The following is a 17,355-nucleotide window of genomic DNA, read 5'->3' as shown; positions in this document are numbered from 1 at the left end:
AGAGCCCATCCCAATGCTTATCATCTAAACCATTGCTTTTGTGCAACTTAGCTCATAAACATTGCAATGTGAAATGGGGCATTGGGCCACAAGTGGTCGACGACTATACTCACTTTGCTTGAAACAAGTTCGGGAGTTTGGGTATCACACTTTGGTACAATGCTTTGCCTTTGATCATATTTGATTATGCTTTCCACTTTCATCTCCAACCAAACCTAATCCTTGCATGAATTTCTCTCCCAATCACAACGTGCACTCTCAATCAGAACATTCATTGGTAAAGTTATTGAACATCAAGAGTCCCTACACTTTCACATGTATTATGTGAAATATAATGTTTTTGGTTTCATATGTCAATTTGATGAAGAAGGCGTGGCTCATCTCGAAATATTTAAGCTCACAAAAAATAAATATGAGAAAGCCCTAACATTATATATGGGTAGTGCTTTCTCAAAGTCCTTTTTGAGAAACATGGGGATCAAGCAAGGGGCCCCACTCTCTTTGGAACTCTTTTCACTTGAAGAAATAGTAAACAAGGTTGCAAAAGCAAAAATGTTGGATGACCCAAAACTCACGCATGAGCTTATTTTCATGTTCTTATATGCCTATGATATTGTTTTATGGTCGATAATTCGAATGATATGAAACACTTAATTGAAGTATTGGACTAATTATTAATGTTAACAAAACAAAAATGATAGCAATGAAGGTGATAGACACTAGCCCACTTTTACATATAAGGGAGAACGAATACAAGTGGTGCAAATTTTCAAATATCTTGGTATTAATGTCCCAACAACAAATAGGTGGAATGTCGGTTATGGGTCTAGGCTTAAAACATGATAGAATAGTTATTATATGGTTGAGAATGAATGCAACCAGAGTGATACTTGAGGATGGGAAATGAAATTGATGTTGTTCAATGTTATAGTAGTCTTGAGTGGTGTTGCTTTATAGCATGGAAGTGTGGGGTGACACTATCTCGCTTAGTGCATGGAATTAAATAGATAAAATCCTAAAAATCATTTTTATTTAGACAATCGGGGGTTAAAATCTCCAACATCCTATCCTATCATGTTATTGGAAACAGGTACTCAACCCATAGAGGTACTAACCATGCAAAGAGTATACAAATATATCACAAAAGTCATGAATAATGCTTGATCATAGACTACCAAAATAATCTTAGAACATGGGATGCAAGGTAAATCAACTAATAAGAGCAAACACATATGGTTGGGTGTTTCACATTGTTTAACGATTAAAGAGATGGGGAGTAAAGGATCTATTGTAGCTCTCATGTGATGCTATGAAGTACGTGATCATCGAGGTTAAATTATTTGAGGTTACAATTAAAGTGTCAAATTTGGAATATTACAATGCATATGGTAACCCCCAATATTGACCCCAATTCAATGTAAACATGTTAGAATATATCCAATGTCACCTCACTACCCTCACGAGCCTTGGCTCTTTGAGAGCCTTAATACTTCTTCAAAGTCACTCGTACAAATTAGGTGTTGAGGTAGCATCATGCCATCATCACTCAAATAAGATAATGTAAGGTATGTAGTGAAAACCTAGGGGAGGGTGAATATCATTGGCTTATCACGTGCTCAACCTATAAGGTAATTTGTGAGAAATATGATGACTTGTTAGAAGGGCATGATTATGTACATGACACTCGAATGTCCACCAAGAATCTCATCTCACTACCCCCATGAGGCTTGGCTCTCCGAGAGCCTTAACACTTCATCAAACTCGATCACGCAATTTAGGTGTTGAGGTACCATCATACCATCATTTCTCAAATATAAAGATATGTAACGTATGCAACGAAAACCTATCAGGGGGTGAATATTATTTACTTATCACATGCTCAACCTATAAGGTAATTTGCAAAAAATATGAAGACTTGTTAGAGGGGCATGATAATGCAAATGACATATTCAAATGTCCACCAAGAAGGATGAACACATATGTGCATGCATTTTTTCACATTGAGATTTTTTTTATTAAAGAGTAATAACCACTTCTTAGGAAGGAGTCACATACAATATGATACGTTAATTTGAACCAATAGGTCAAATTGGCATTATTATGGATGGTAATACATTTGCTCTATCCTATTATCTCATGGTTGGTAACTTGGTTGTATAACTAACATGTGTGTCTTAAACTCACTATTTGTCCAATCTCTACATATGGTAGAAACTCCATACTAACTTCTATTGGTTCTACTATAGTAGGATTATGTTAAGAAGGTCATACATAGATGGCACGTAATGGTTATTACTCTCGATAAATGGATTGGTGTCACATGTTCGATTTGTCATGCTTCAAAAGGAGAAGAAGAGTTTGAAGATAATGTTGTACTCTAAAGAAGACAATGCACACACAAACTTGAGATAGAGAGTGATGTAGTGGAGCAACTACTAGTAGAATAGTCAAAATGAAGAAGGAATTCAATAAATTTAAAGAAAATAATAAGGAAATTGAACATTGTCTCTAATAATTTGAAACAATACCATTCAAAGCCAAAGAAACTATGTACGAGAAAATACAATAAATGAATTGTCACGAGAAAACACTTATGAATCTTAGATCCATATTTTCCGGTTTTGTGGGCGCATCACGTGTAAGGATGGACATCGACGTTCATGCAATCATAGATAATTCCTCAAATATAGTACTATGGCGTGGAACTTTCTCGTCACTAGCAGATTGCACAATAACAAATGTTATCACGATCAGAGCTTTGTTGCTATATTGGTTTGCAAAATTATGATTCTTCACAAGTAATATTATCAAACTTCTTGATTTCATGGCGAATGTCGACATTGACTTGGACTCTAGAGTTATATGTAATTTTCGTAAGTCTACTATTTTTTATAATGACATATCACCTCATACTTCCTTGTAGATATGAACTTGCAATTCTATATAATCTTAGCTGAATAGAAAAACTTATACTTTCCATCTTGATTTGCCATTGATTCCATCAAGGATGACTTTATCCTATTATTCTATCTTCCAAGAGCATCACCTACAAATTTCATGACAAATCATCAAACTTACTTTAAATAAGGATCCAAGAATGAGAGTTAACATATTGTTTTATTTTTAACTGAATGATCAATGAAGTATATTTAATGTATGTATATATTAATTGTCGTTGAAATGCGAGTGCACTAGGAGATGAGAGAGATTTACAAACTTTTAGTATAAGATTGTTCCTTTCTTTTTAAGAGTGGTGGTCTTGTAATTCTATTAAAATTGTTGAGCAAGAAATAGTTGTAGCTTGGAGTAATGTGAAATGGATAAGTTATTTATACAACCCAAATCTCAAATATTCATAAATTATTTACATCTCCTTCACATTTAGTATTCGCGTTACCTTTTTTGCGACCTTATGAACTTGAGTTTGGGGTTATAGCCAAATAAGATCTTATTTATTTGAGAAACACACAACTACCTTGTTAATCTTTGTAGAGTTTAGAGTTATCATATACAAGGAAGGTTAACAACAATTCTGGTTTTGTCCTCGCCATTATTCCAGAATATTTGTCTAATCAATATCTCTTGTCGATGTTGTCAGATAAGTAGACCATGTAGTTACTTGGACTTCCTTTCCACGTTTTGTTCAATTAAATTATATTGTGTTGCGACAATATTCATCCACTTGATATTGATAAATATATTTGTCTTTTGTGGTTTCCATGTAAGGACAATAGTCATTTAGCATAACATTAGTGATTTGTTATTAGCCTCAACTTCTTTTAATATTATCAAGAAACAAAAAACATTCTTTTATGGATTACCACACCATTAAAGCTTGTGATAACATATTAGCAACCAAGGTTTGTAGAAGTATTATTGCGATTTTCCTATTTCTATTTAGACGACGGTTTGGAACAATCGTTCCCCTTTGATCCAATTTGTACTTATAGGAATCATAACTTAAATACATTGAAATATATGGAGACACCATCTATTCACATTTTCCATTAGTAAGCACTAGCTTTCTCTTTGTTTCTTAAGGAGTTTGGAATTGTTAACGAGAAGAATGATTGTCGTCTTTATGTTCATAGATTTCTTTGTTAGGTGGCATACAATGCACCACATAAATGTTGCATGCATTATTGTGATATAGTTTTACAAAAGGGTACATGGGTATCATTTCAAAAACTTCCGAATGCATGCATTGTAATGTAAGTAATATATGAACGAATACATATGTCTCATAAAACAATCATTTGTACAAAAACATTTGTCTAGTGAAGGTTGTAATAAAAATAATACAATTTAAAATGATCAATGATGCTTATGAAATCAGTGGAAGAAATACAATTCAAGCTTGTTTATGCATTAATTGGGTGGAAGTTGTGTTAAAATGGGCAAGCATTAAGCACAAACCCATCACAATGTCAAGCTAGTAGGTGTTAGGATTGTCTTGAATAACCAACAAAATGGTTGGACTATAGTTGTTCAACTCCCATATATGCATAGAGGGGTCTACTATCTAACACATATATTGGGTCATGAATGTTTGCATTAGAGTATCTTGATCATAATCGCCGCGACTATTATGAAGATCACTTGTTTCCACACAACAACAACAAACAGTGTTCTACAACATATTCTTTAATTCGATAGGAAGTGTAGGCAACATGTGATTTGACATAGAGTCACGAAATGTCATATTTATTGTTCTACATAATTAGTGATGAAGTTCTCTAATCTTATAAATATGTTTGTTGTCTAACATGTTACTCAAGTGATGTCGACCCAACACACATTGTAAATACATGAATTTCGATGTGTTCATATGTTTCAAGCCATTGTGTACTATCAAACAACTTTAACACCATAGAGCACATCATCGTATGCATTTTTTGACAATGTGATCGTGCTTGTAATCAAATAGCATGAGTGAATTTGACTTGGAACATAACATGATGCTTGATTTTCAACCAATTGATGTGCACAAGGAGCAATAAGCATTAGTAGGACGCTTTTTGTAGGATGCATCTTTAATTGGGGGTTAATTAATTAAAATTTACTAGGCTGCACTTAATTACATAAGGGGAAAGGGAAATATAGGTGATCAAGGAAAATTTATCTTTGTAATTAATACCAAGGTAAATGTTAATTAGCACACTAACCGCAACGTTACATATTATGATTAACACTACCCCCATGCTACTTGTCATAATAATAATAATATTATTATTAATGATGATGTCAATGATCACGAGTAACACTAATGCCACCAATGCTTAATAATTTTAAGGAACACAAATTACAATTCGTAATTATTACAAAAACACTAGTGACGAAGTTGAATACATTTATTAACACTATACTTATTATAAATGGTGAATAGTGTAATTTGCAAATGATTAGGGAGTATCGATCAACCTTTCAAGCAACACATCGGTCTTGATGCAATTATTGATTGCATAGAAGTACACAAAATTACCCCTAACAAGCGGGGTAACATTTCTGGTACTCGAGAAAATAATGTAGGGGGGGGCACATGTGTATTTCCCACCCTCGGGTCAAACCCATCTCGAGCAAATTATGTGGGTGGGTGTGAGGGTTTGCGAGGCGACGTGGGTTAATGCAGCCCCAATGTCGAAGCGACAATATCTGCATATGTGGTCAAGAAGATTACGTGCCCCCCCCTGATGTCAAGCAAAGCAACAAGGTTGTGCACATATTTCGAGCGGGAATCATGATGAAACGGGGCGAAGTGATGCATCTGGCATGTAGGTGAGGAGCTAGAAATTGACGGACGGTTGGGCAGGTGGTAACACTAACGCGCAATGGTCAAGTACATCAAGCTCATGATGATGATGATCATTTATCATCATTTATCATCATTTATCATCATCATCATTCATCATCATCATCATCATCATCATCATCGTTCATCATGATCATCATCAGTCATTACCATTCATCATGATCATGATAATCCTCCTCCTCCTTTGATTCATAATTCGTGAAGGCTGGGGTGAGATGGGGGAAAGGAAAGGATGAGTGAGCACCGAGGGGATGGATAAAGAACGACGAAAACAAGAAAGGAAAAGGAAGAGAGAGAGAGAGAACAGGGGAGGTGAGAGAAAGAGAGAGACAGAGAGAGCAGGGGAGGAGAGAGAGAGAGAGACAGAGACAGAGAGAGCAGGGGAGGAGAGAGAGAGGCTGTCCCAGGCCATGCGACAGACTGAGGTCGCCTCGTGCCCAGATGTGTGAGCCCAACATAACACACACACACACAGGCTTTTTCCATCCCCCCCCCTTTCTTATACATACAGACACAGATTCTATCGCACGCACGGACACACGCACATACACAGACACACAGAGAGAGAGAGAGAGAGAGAGTAATACAGTCGGATAGATTACAAAAGCTTATAGGCACACGCAGGAGAAAGAGAAAGAGAAAGAGGTACAGTCGGATTGAACAGCGTATATTACAACACCTGAAGAAGTAGCAGCATTCGAAGAAGAAGAAGAAAAAGGTCTTCTTGTTCTTGTGAGTAAAACAGAGTAAAGGAGAGAGAATTATATATTAGTAAAACATGATTGACTTTCTCTCTTCCATGTGCAGATATCAGCGGAGAAAGCTCTTATTTTTTTCTATGGTTTTGATCTCTATGTCGAAGCTGCTTTGTTGATATAGTGAAAGAAAGAAAGTCATATCCACTGCCAGGGACCAAAAGAGAAAAAGAATTCACGTTAGTAAAATAGAGGAAGAAATTACTTCTCTTTTAGGTGCAAATAGCATCGAAAGGATCAGAAACATTAGTCAATCGGATATGTTTCATGTATTTTATGCGCAAATATGATCAGTTATGTGCATCAGAAACACCAGTGAAAGAGGATAACCACATCTCTTTTATGCACAAACATCATTGTAGATATATCAGGAAAACTCTCAACTTTCTCTCTCTCTAGAGGGTTTGGTCGTTGTGTTGAAATCGAGCACTATGGAAGGTTCAGTAGAAGTGGATTATCCTCGTCTGGGTACATTGTTCGTTCAAGAAGCAACATCTACATCTATGACTACTACTACATCAACTTCATCTAAAGCTGCAAGGAATTTTCCGATCCTAGAGTTCCTTTTCTTCCACAAGGCAATCAAAGCAGAGTTAGAGAGACTCTATGCTGATGCGCTTGCTGTGGAAAATGGAGGAGAAGAAGAGTTCCTAGTCCTTCATGATCGATACGAATTCTTGCGGTTTGTGTACACACAACACAGTAATGCTGAGGATGAGGTATGTTGGTCGTTTTCTTTTAAATGTTATTTGAGATTGTTCTCAGATTAGACTTTGCATTATAATATGGTTAGAGATTGGTATTAGATTATGCTTTGAGATATAATAGTTATATATTAGTCCAACATATGTAAATTAGCCATATGTAAATTGCTCATATGGTGAGTGTAGGAATTTCATAATTCTGGAAAAAACAGTCGAGTTTCTAATATATTTTATGCTCTTTTAATGCTTTTTTCATTGCTAACATGAAGTAAGCCTTTTAACACACATTTTTCTCGCATTTGATTCCATGTATTGATGCTATCAACAGCTTGAAGTGTTGGTAATATTCAAACACTATCTATGCAACTTCTCCTCTATCATATTTTACAATGCATTCTACTGAACTCGTTGGGGTGTTCATCTATTGTTATTTTGCGTCTTGTATAACCAGATCATACAATCTTCTGTGTTTAGACCATGGTAGCTCTGACCTTAAGGTTGTTCAGAGTTTAAGGAAGCTTTGAATTTCTAATGACACCATATTCAATGCTAGCCATTGCTAGATCTGAGAGATGCACAGTTTGCAAGTATTCTTTGTCTACTTTAGGATCTGTGAGCCCTGTATAATTTGGGTATGTCATGTGTAGTTTTCTGATGTTGTGAACCGATATTTTTATCATATCAATCATGAGCATCTTTCCCATAGACGGTTTCTTTTGTATCAAGAGATTCTTTATTTCAAGTCTTCCCTATTATTATACTACAAATTCGCATGTTGATTATCTATCATTCCTTTGTTAGGATATGTTATTATCATGCATGGGTCACAGAATGGAACAATGGAATGATCTTAGCCTCTTGCAAACACTTTGATTGTTTTGTGGCTTTGATATGTTAGCATTTGCAACCAAAAACAAGATGTCTAATGTATAGTTGTACATGAACCATTCATCTTTTCCAATGTTGCAATTAGAGACAAGCATATCTGATTTGTCTTTTTTCTTCCATCCATGATAATTTGGATGCTCTCACAAACTTGAAAAATCATATGTAATGAACTTGTGGATTGCAAGCTTCGCTTGTTTCTTGCAGTGGCTTCCTATGAATAAAATTTTGAAGCCTTTGAGAATGTCTTATTTTAGATTAGAGAAATTCAAGCTTCTCATTCTCTGGTGCCATTTTCTCTATATGCAAACAATCCTATATATTCTCATTCTAATAGCAGTATGCATTATAGACTTACCTTTTGCATACATTAATGTTTCATTCATATTATCTTCTGGGTGTTCATACTCATCAAGAAAAAAAAAGATAAGACTATAGGCAAGTCTCGTTTCAAGAAATTTGGAGATTATAACATCTTGAGCTTGGTAGTTGGATGTGTTATATTTACATTAAATGTTGTAATTCTTGATTTTTAAGCTCTTGCATCTCTAGCTCTTTATCTTCTATCCTTACCATCCCATATAGACTGAGTAAAATCTCATGTATTATTTTTACCTTGTTGTTGATTAGTGTTGTAAGAGACGTATCTTGTGCCCTCGGATCTGATGCTCCTTTTGTTGTGTGTGGGTTGTGGATATTGGACAATGCTGATTTGATCACTTATTTGCGTATCTGCATAAGAAAGGACAATATACATAAAGTTGTCTGTAATGTATTTTAAATATCAATAGTAAAAAAGTTAAACTTCAAATAAGCACACCCTGAAACTGTTAAGATGTGGAAGAAGCACAAACCCTGATTGTAAGAGAGAAATTTGAGAATGAGAGAGGATATTAAAGATGGTAACACCCATTGAGTTCAGGTAGAAAGTCATTGGAGCATTTTTTGAGCTAATATTAATCCAATTTCTCTCAAATTTACTATTCTGCTGCTATAATGTAAGCTACCAGAAAATTACAGAATGGGACTGAAATGACTAGTGTAGTTTTTATGTTCTAATATTTTGCATGGATTGAATGGAGTGCTGTTAAACAGGTTATATTTCCAGCTCTTGACAGTCGAGTGAAAAATGTAGCAAAGACTTATTCACTAGAGCACAAGGAGGAGAGTGATCTTTTTGATCAGATGCTAGAGTTACTTAATCTTGCACTGAAGGAGAAATCAAATATAACAACCAAATTGCGGCGACAACTTATTTGCTGCACAGAGGCTATTCAAACTACTCTCTGTCAACATCTCTCAAAGGAAGAGCAGCAGGTAAACCATGCCCTTCTTAATGTATATTTTACCAGTTTCTTAATATATTATCAATATCAGTATATTTCAGAATATAGACTAGAATGAAGTTCCCATCATAACCTCATAAGGTTTTGTATATTCTGAACGTATACATCTAGAACAGGGATTCATTGCACTTAAACAAATAAGACCTTTGTCTGGACATTTATTAAGTTGTCTTTCTAGCATCAGATCTTCTGCTTCCAGGTATCTAATATTATTTATTTTCTAATGGCATACACAGTGCCTACTTTAGACAGGGTGATAAATAGTCGACAGGATCTGTTTTCATGTATATGCCTATGAACATTTATCCATCGCCTTTTTTAGTTACCATTTCTAAGTACAGATAATTTACTTCGAAAGTCTGAGGTCTATTCTGCAAGTGATGGCTTTGATTTCAAGTATATGTCAAGTTACATCAAATAGCCAAACACATACAAAAAACGATATCACACAGTTCTTCAAATGTATGAAAAGCTTCTGCAATATTTCTAAAATTGTTTCTCTCTTCTACCAATACTCTCTAGAACCTAATCTAGACCAATTTATGAAATTCAAGCAGATTGGTTCATTCGGCAACCTTGCTGCTATGGCCTGTACATGAGGATATGTTTGATTTTCATTGGAGAGGCAGAGAATGAGGAGCATTTCGTTTGTAGAGGCAAGGCATAATTAGACATCCCATTAAAGAGGATTGATTTTTCTGAGAGATTGCCTTTGGCATTTCATGGAGGATGGGGATTGATATTAGTTTGATGGTTGTTGCTACAGAGACATGGTTTACAGGATGACTCTGTCTACAAGTTCTTTAATGTATAGTGTGCAAGCACATGTCTTTCACACCACACTATGCACATTAATCTATTGTAGCTGATCAGCCTTCTATGAGAGTCAAGGGCATTTTCACTGTCTTCGTAGATGCAAGGGCATTTTCAACACCATACCTTGGCGGCATCTCTAAAGCATCCCTCTAAGGGAACCTAGTTGGCCAGTCATCTGGCTTGATTGTTCTCGACGACCTCTAATGCGTGGATCTTCACACTGTAAAGTATGTAGGATATTGATGTCGATCTAGAGAGACCCATGGGAGATCTTGTGAGGAATGTCGTTGGCTAGTCATCTGGCTTGATTGTTCTCAAAGATCTCTATTGCACAGATCTGAACACTATAATCTATGAAGGATATTCATGTCAATCTAGTGAGATCCATGCGAAATCTTGTGAAATGCGTTCCCTTCCTGTGTATGGGTAGTTTTCGTACTATTGACATGTCACTCAATTCATATTACCCCTGTTTGATTAACTGCATTCCGTTTACCGTAGATAGAGTTTCCTTTTTCCTTTTATTTTCCATTGTTACCAGATATGATATCCGATTTCATTTGGATGCAATTTTGTTGGTTCTATAGGCCATTTGAGCTTATTAAAATACATTATTATATCTTATCTTCTTTCTAATAGATGTTAATATATTGTTCTTTCCATATACATATATATTATTTGTGTTTATGCAAGCATTTATGTTATAATGAAACTCCACTAAAGTAGATTTTCTTTCAAGTTTCCAGCTATGCTATTATGGATTTTGAGCTTATTTAGTGTTTGTCGCTGCTCAAGTTTTAGTTGAAGTATTTCTGGATTTATGTCAGCGTTTCTTGAATTTCATGGTTGTAGGTGTATCCATTGTTGATACAGCATTTCAGTTTTGAGGAGCAAGCAGGACTTGTATGGCAATTTATGTGCAGCATTCCTGTGAATCTCATGGAGATCTTTCTTCCTTGGCTGGTATCGTACCTTTCACAGGAGGAACACCAAGAAATGATTGCTTGCATGCAGAAAATCATCCCAAAGGAAGAACTACTTCAAAAGGTACGGGTTTTCTTACCTTTTAGAAAAATTTAGGCAATGAAAGCTGTTATTTTGTTGAGCTTATGGATGTTAGTTTGTGTTTGTCCAGGTTATATTTGCATGGCTCAGAGGACCGCATGCAATGTTACAAGACATTGCTCCTGAAGATTCTGTCATGAACGTGGACACATGTAGAAATGTTGCTAAACCTATCGTTATAAGAAAGGCAAATGAAGGCAACTTTCATTGTAAGCCTGGTATTGTGGAAGGGAATAATATCTTACCTTCTAAGCGGAAAGTGGACTGCCTTGGTTTCGACAGTCATGGTGAAGTAGAAGTACAAATGAAGAGCTACTTTCCTGTTGATACAGTTTTATATTGGCACACTGCTATCAAGAAAGAACTCACCCGTCTAATAGATGAAGCCAAAAAACTACGATCAACGATGGGTACAGATTTTTCGGGATTCTGTGATTGCTTCCATATCTTGGTGGAAGCTTGCACTTTCCGCAGGTAAATGCGCTAAATTTATTTTCACATCTATTCCTCTAATCTTAGTTGGTTTTTGGTGATATCAGCTATTCATTGCTCTTTGTGGCTCAATATTATTTCATTGCTGTTACAGAGGTGTATGTAGTCCAAGTATTGATGTGTCCATTGAGAATAATTGTTAAGCTGTATTTCATAATCAAGATAGCATATGCATCTTGTTAATACCTTTTAATATTTACCTATTTAAAGAACAAATCCTGCAACAGCAAAGCATGCGTTAATGATTTTGAATGTTTTCACAGTGTTGCTGTTGAAAAGGTTTTACTCCCAACAATACGACAAAAAACAAAATATCATATGTGTTTCACCTCTAAACATGCTGAAGAAGAGCGGCATTTTGATGATATACGCCATTTACTTGAGAGTTTGCAAATGAGAAAAGTATCCCTGACAGTTGAGATGCTCAACACTCTCCATGAACATACAAAACTGGTTTGCAAGAATATCAGCCAGAGTTTAATAGATGAATCAGAAGAGGTAAGGCTGTGTGGCTTGTAACTTAAGTGTAACCACTATGGCTTTTTTACTGAAGCGTGTGGAAAGCCCTGAGCTCTCACTTTCTAATCAATTGTAAAAATGCTAGAAAGTAGTAATGGTCTGACCAAACTGTTTTTTGGATAGATAGTGTTGTCATCCTCTCTTTTTTTATGATGCAAGCTGTTTTTTGACCTGAAATAAGACCTCTCAGTGGCAGGCATTGACAGTATTGTCATTTGTGTTAGGTGTTGCTTCTTGCAAAAAACAACTTAAGTATCAAAGAGCAACAAGGTTTGGTGTATCAATGTCTCCGTGTTATGCCTTTGAAACAACTGGAGAAGGTCCTTCCCTGGCTTATAAATGCACTTAATAAGGATGAAGTTGACAATCTGATTCAAAATATATGTTTAGCAGGTTCTTTCTCTGCCTCTTTCTCTCTATTTCATTGATCAATAATCACAGTATAAAGTTGCATACTTGGCAATCAACATAGAAAATGGGAAGGAGGAATTTATTTGTTTAATCTGTCATATGCACATGGAATTCATTTTTAGAGAAGGATCTTGACTGAACTATGATTTGAGGAGACATTTCTCAAATCCTTTTATGGCAAAACATTCATCAAGTCAGAATCTATCCCCTTGGTTCATATGCATGGCCGGTTCAGGAAACAACATTAGAAGTGTGAAGGTTCAACAGTGCCTCATATTGATGTCCTTAGTGTCTGTCACTGTTTTTTCTAAAAGAAGATGCTGGTAGGAACTAGCGTGGATGTTGCTGATTGAAGAGTAAAATGACCTATCAACTGTGCTTGTTTTCTCTTTAGCATTTTCTGAACTTTTACGATTGTTAATCTCTTTTGTTGGTAATGGGGTTTGCAGCACCGGAAAGCGATGCAGCTTTGGTAACATTGCTCTTGGGATGGGCTTGTAAGGGGCGATATCATAGTTCCATAGTTTCTGGTGGTGTGAGTTGTTTCTCCTTTAATAAACACTATTTTTCTGGGGAATTATCTCAGGAAGAACAAAAGTCCTCCCAACCATCCAATAACCAAGGAAAAAATGCCAATGCTAATCCAGAATCTGTAGTGACAAAATTTCTAGTGTACAGTAGCACTGAGGTAATGCCTGAAGCAATCTTATCAACTTTAAAGAGTAATCAACCAAAAGAAACTAGTCAACCTGCTCGTTGTTGTGTACCTGCTTTGGGAGTAGGCACTAGTGGTTCTGTCTTTGCGTCAGGATCTAGAAGAAGATCCATGAAGACGTCATGGTCGAAATCCCTTCACAGAGGTTACCTTGATTCAGGATTATTTGGTTTGGGAAACAATCTTAGAAATCCCGAAGAAGGATCAATGTCGAAACCTATTGATACAATCTTTCAGTTCCATAAAGCAATCCGGAAAGATCTTGAATACCTCGATGATGAATCAGCGAAGCTAGTTGGCTGTAATGCTGAATTTTTAAGACAGTTCAATGGCAGGTTCAGACTTTTATGGGGTTTGTATCTTGCTCACAGCAATGCAGAAGATGACATTGTCTTTCCTGCTCTAGAAGCAAGAGAGGCCCTTCACAATGTAAGTCACTCCTATACCATAGATCACAAACATGAAGAAGAGCTGTTTAAAGAAATCTACAGCTTGCTCTCTGAGCTATCCCATATTCAAGAAAAATCAGAAGGCTCTAGCAGTGTCCATGGATGTGAAGAAAACATTATAAAACTGTATGAAGAGGACATCCTTTACAGGCAAGGTCTTGCAGCAAAGTTGCAGGGCATGTGCAAATCTGTGCATGTCACTCTAGATCAGCACGTATCAAGAGAAGAAATCGAGTTATGGCCTTTGTTTTCCTTACATTTCACTGTTGAAGAACAGGAGAAGATCGTCGGCCAGATCATAGGAACCACAGGTGCTGAAGTATTGCAAGCTATGCTTCCTTGGGTGACCACAGCCCTGTCTGAGGAAGAACAAAGTAGTATGATGGATACTTGGCTACAGGTGACTAGGAACACCATGTTTGATAAATGGTTACGCGCATGGTGGAAAGGAACACCTGCAGGCTCACCTGGTTCTCCTCTTTTAGATAATGAAGTACCTGAATCGGGGACTCCTGAAAGCTTACAGCTGGTTGCAGATTACCTCTCAAAAGGCACACATAATAGTGAGGAATGCATAGCACAGTCATCTGGAACAAATGGTCGTATGGAAACTAAGGGTTGTGATCTACCACGTCAGGATACCCGAGTTAAGCATCATGACGACACAAATGTTTCTTGTCAGACTTCTGCTATTAGAGATTTGGAGAGTTCTGTTTGTGATCAAGGGAAAATTGAGTCAGGTTCTACAGAGTTCAAACCAGGCTGGCAGGATATCTTCAGAATGAATGAGAAGGAGCTTGAAGCTGCTGTCCGAAGGGTCTCAAGGGACACATCTCTTGATCCAAGGCGTAAAGACTATCTCATGCAAAATTTATTGACTAGGTATAATTCTATAATTATTTTTATTTTTTTCCCAATTATCATCAGGTAAAAAACATCTAAATATGCCCTGAATTCTTCTCTATGTGCTGGAGGATCCTAAGTTGTTAAACATAAGCGAAATGGGCCTATGTGGTGGTAAATTAAGTATACTGGTATTTTTTGATAATTTAATATTCAGGTAAATACCAAAAAAGTTTATTGGTATTTTGATGTTTTTTCCAAGAGCTATACTTTCTAACATCTAATGTTTACAGTTGCTGTAATTTTACTTTCCGATTTTCATTGCTGGATTTCTAACATCAATAGTGTTCCAGTCGCTGGATTGTGGCCCAGCAACAGGCTTCTCAAGGTATTCAAAGATCCTTGGATGTTGAGGAGGATCAGTGTCCTTCTTATACGGATGAAAGCAACCAGGTCTTTGGATGTGAGCATTACAAGCGCAATTGCAAAGTACGTGCATCCTGCTGTGGACTCCTTTTTGCTTGCCAACTTTGCCACGATAAAGTTAGCGACCATACTATGGACAGGTGATTTCAATGGAAAAAAAGTGTTTTAAGATCTTGTTACTACAGAGTGGCTTATTATTCCTAATCCCTTAATACCAGACAAGCAACAAAGGAGATGATGTGCATGAAATGCATGAAGATACAACCCATTGCGCAGTACTGTTCTACTCCATCGTGTGACGGATTTTGCATGGGGAAGTACTACTGCAGTATATGCAAACTCTTTGATGATTCAAGGTGATTCATATCATATAAAACATTTCAGTTTATTTTTGACTTAATTCTGTTTTTTGCAGTAATTTTATTGTTGAAATACCTCAAATCTTTGCAGGGAGATCTACCATTGCCCATCTTGCAATTTGTGCAGGGTTGGTAAAGGTCTTGGGATTGATTTCTTCCATTGTATGACTTGCAACGCATGCATGTCTACTTCTTTAAGGAGTCATAAATGCCGGGAAAAGGGTCTAGAATCAAATTGCCCTATTTGTCATGATTTTCTTTTCACATCACATACTCCTGTGAAGGCTCTCTCTTGTGGGCACTTTATGCACTCTGATTGTTATCGGGTAAAAAATCAATGTCAAAAAACTACCATCAATACAAATTACCAAGTTTAGTAGAAATATGCTTCATACTAATTTTGATATTTCAGGCGTATACTTATAGCCATTATACATGTCCCATATGCAGCAAATCTCTAGGTGCAATGGATGTAAGTATTAGATAGTTTGTTTTTGTTTCTTAAACGAAGTTCTTGTTCTACATGTATTCATTGATGCTCTAATGAGAATGTATTCCAGGCTTATTTTGGTATGCTTGATGCTCTGTTAGCTTCTGAACAACTTCCTGAAGAGTATAGAAACAGAGAGCAAGTAATTTCTCAGAGTTGAATATTTTCTAAGCAATATATATTATACATCTTCAGAAGTATTGATCTATGATTTTCTGATGCAGGAGATACTTTGTCATGATTGTGAACTAAAGAGCTCTGCTCCATTTCACTGGCTGTATCACAAATGCAAAAATTGTGGTTCATATAATACGAGAGCACTTTGAGGTTTGCGGTGAATATTAGTATGAAATTTCACTCTTACACCAGATGACAGTTTGAAGATTACTGAGATATGGATGTGAAACCTGGTTCTACCATTTTTCCTTCATCATAGATGCTGAAATTCAAGTGAAAATAGGAATGTCTACACATCTTGATGCGTTGGAATAACGTGTGGTTGGGATAAACAACTGAAAAATATTTTAATATGAGCAGAGAGGAGTCGATGTACAGTGTTCTCGAAAAAATCAAGAGGGTGTAAATGTCACTCATGTCGGGCATGATGCAGAATTATCTTTTTGCAAATAGTGTCTTCCATGGATGAAAGCGATGAGGAAAAAAGCTCAGTGTACACGTGAGAATTGGAAGATTGCAATGTGAAAGCAGAAGAAATGTTTATTCATGAATTATGTGGAAATGTCGCACTTAGTGCTAGTTGGTAAATCATCAAGTGAAGATCAATCTTCAATAGTAAAACGTTATGGTTCTGTTGTAGAGAAACTGATCAGTGAATTCGAATTGGGAATTATAGCAGTATGGGGAGGGCAAAGCATTGTCTTCAATATTTTTTTAGTTTGATTGAAGTCTTTCAAGAGTTTATTTCTTCTCAAAAAAGTTTGAGCCATCATCAAGGTACATAGCGATTTTTTCTCCAAAATCCAAATTATCTATATCTAAAAGCATATATGGTTGTGCTGATGTATATGAGTGTGTCGGAGTATATGATTAACCTCATTACCTCTAGAATATTCTAACTTCGCCCCCCTTGAAGATGTTGTCCATTGTGTAATTCCATCCCCTCAACTTTGTATGTAATGTTGCCATCAGCCATATCAGCAAACAAAAGGAAAACATCCATATATGCCTTGTATCTCCTACAAAACAACATTTTGTTTTTTAAAAAGTTTAATCATCAATTCATTCAATGTACTTTGGTACAGATTGCAGTA

At 36.3% G+C, this 17,355-nt stretch overlaps 1 protein-coding gene and 1 long non-coding RNA gene across 2 annotated transcripts in view; one reads left to right on the top strand and one right to left on the bottom strand.

The window, feature by feature from the left end:
• LOC147866474 (uncharacterized) overlaps positions 1–2,403 on the bottom strand; it is a 51,802-nt gene extending 49,399 nt beyond the window's left edge. The window contains exon 1 of the long non-coding RNA XR_015529495.1: positions 2,389–2,403. This is a non-coding gene — a long non-coding RNA (uncharacterized LOC147866474). The remainder of the gene's footprint in view (positions 1–2,388) is intronic.
• A 4,147-nt stretch (positions 2,404–6,550) lies between these two features.
• On the top strand, positions 6,551–17,345 carry LOC147866473 (zinc finger protein BRUTUS-like). Its single transcript, XM_087316922.1, has 13 exons — positions 6,551–7,283; positions 9,249–9,470; positions 11,168–11,362; positions 11,451–11,854; positions 12,136–12,370; positions 12,616–12,784; positions 13,252–14,848; positions 15,163–15,375; positions 15,454–15,591; positions 15,686–15,920; positions 16,007–16,066; positions 16,155–16,226; positions 16,309–17,345. Exons 1-13 carry the CDS (start codon positions 6,996–6,998, stop codon positions 16,408–16,410), a joined length of 3,930 nt encoding a protein of 1,309 aa, XP_087173048.1. The 5' UTR covers positions 6,551–6,995; the 3' UTR covers positions 16,411–17,345.
• Positions 17,346–17,355: the final 10 nt, after the last annotated feature.

The sequence above is a fragment of the Azolla caroliniana genome, unplaced genomic scaffold (genome assembly GCF_043228905.1).
Source record: "Azolla caroliniana isolate FFs.n. ecotype wild unplaced genomic scaffold, voAzoCaro1.0.p SCAF_3, whole genome shotgun sequence".
NCBI classification, from domain to species: domain Eukaryota; kingdom Viridiplantae; phylum Streptophyta; class Polypodiopsida; order Salviniales; family Salviniaceae; genus Azolla; species Azolla caroliniana.
The sequence above is the reverse complement of the archived record's forward strand: the minus strand, read 5'-3'. Positions and strand labels throughout refer to the sequence as shown.

What these genes read in the sequence shown, in the direction of transcription:
- LOC147866473 (XM_087316922.1), top strand. Translation starts at nt 6,996, where the DNA reads ATGGAAGGTTCAGTAGAAGTGGATTATCCTCGTCTGGGTACATTGTTC. An exon ending in GAAGCTTGCACTTTCCGCAG is followed by an intron (nt 11,855 to 12,135) that starts GTAAATGCGCTA and finishes ATGTTTTCACAG; the next exon opens with TGTTGCTGTTGAAAAGGTTT. An exon ending in TGCACTCTGATTGTTATCGG is followed by an intron (nt 15,921 to 16,006) that starts GTAAAAAATCAA and finishes TTGATATTTCAG; the next exon opens with GCGTATACTTATAGCCATTA.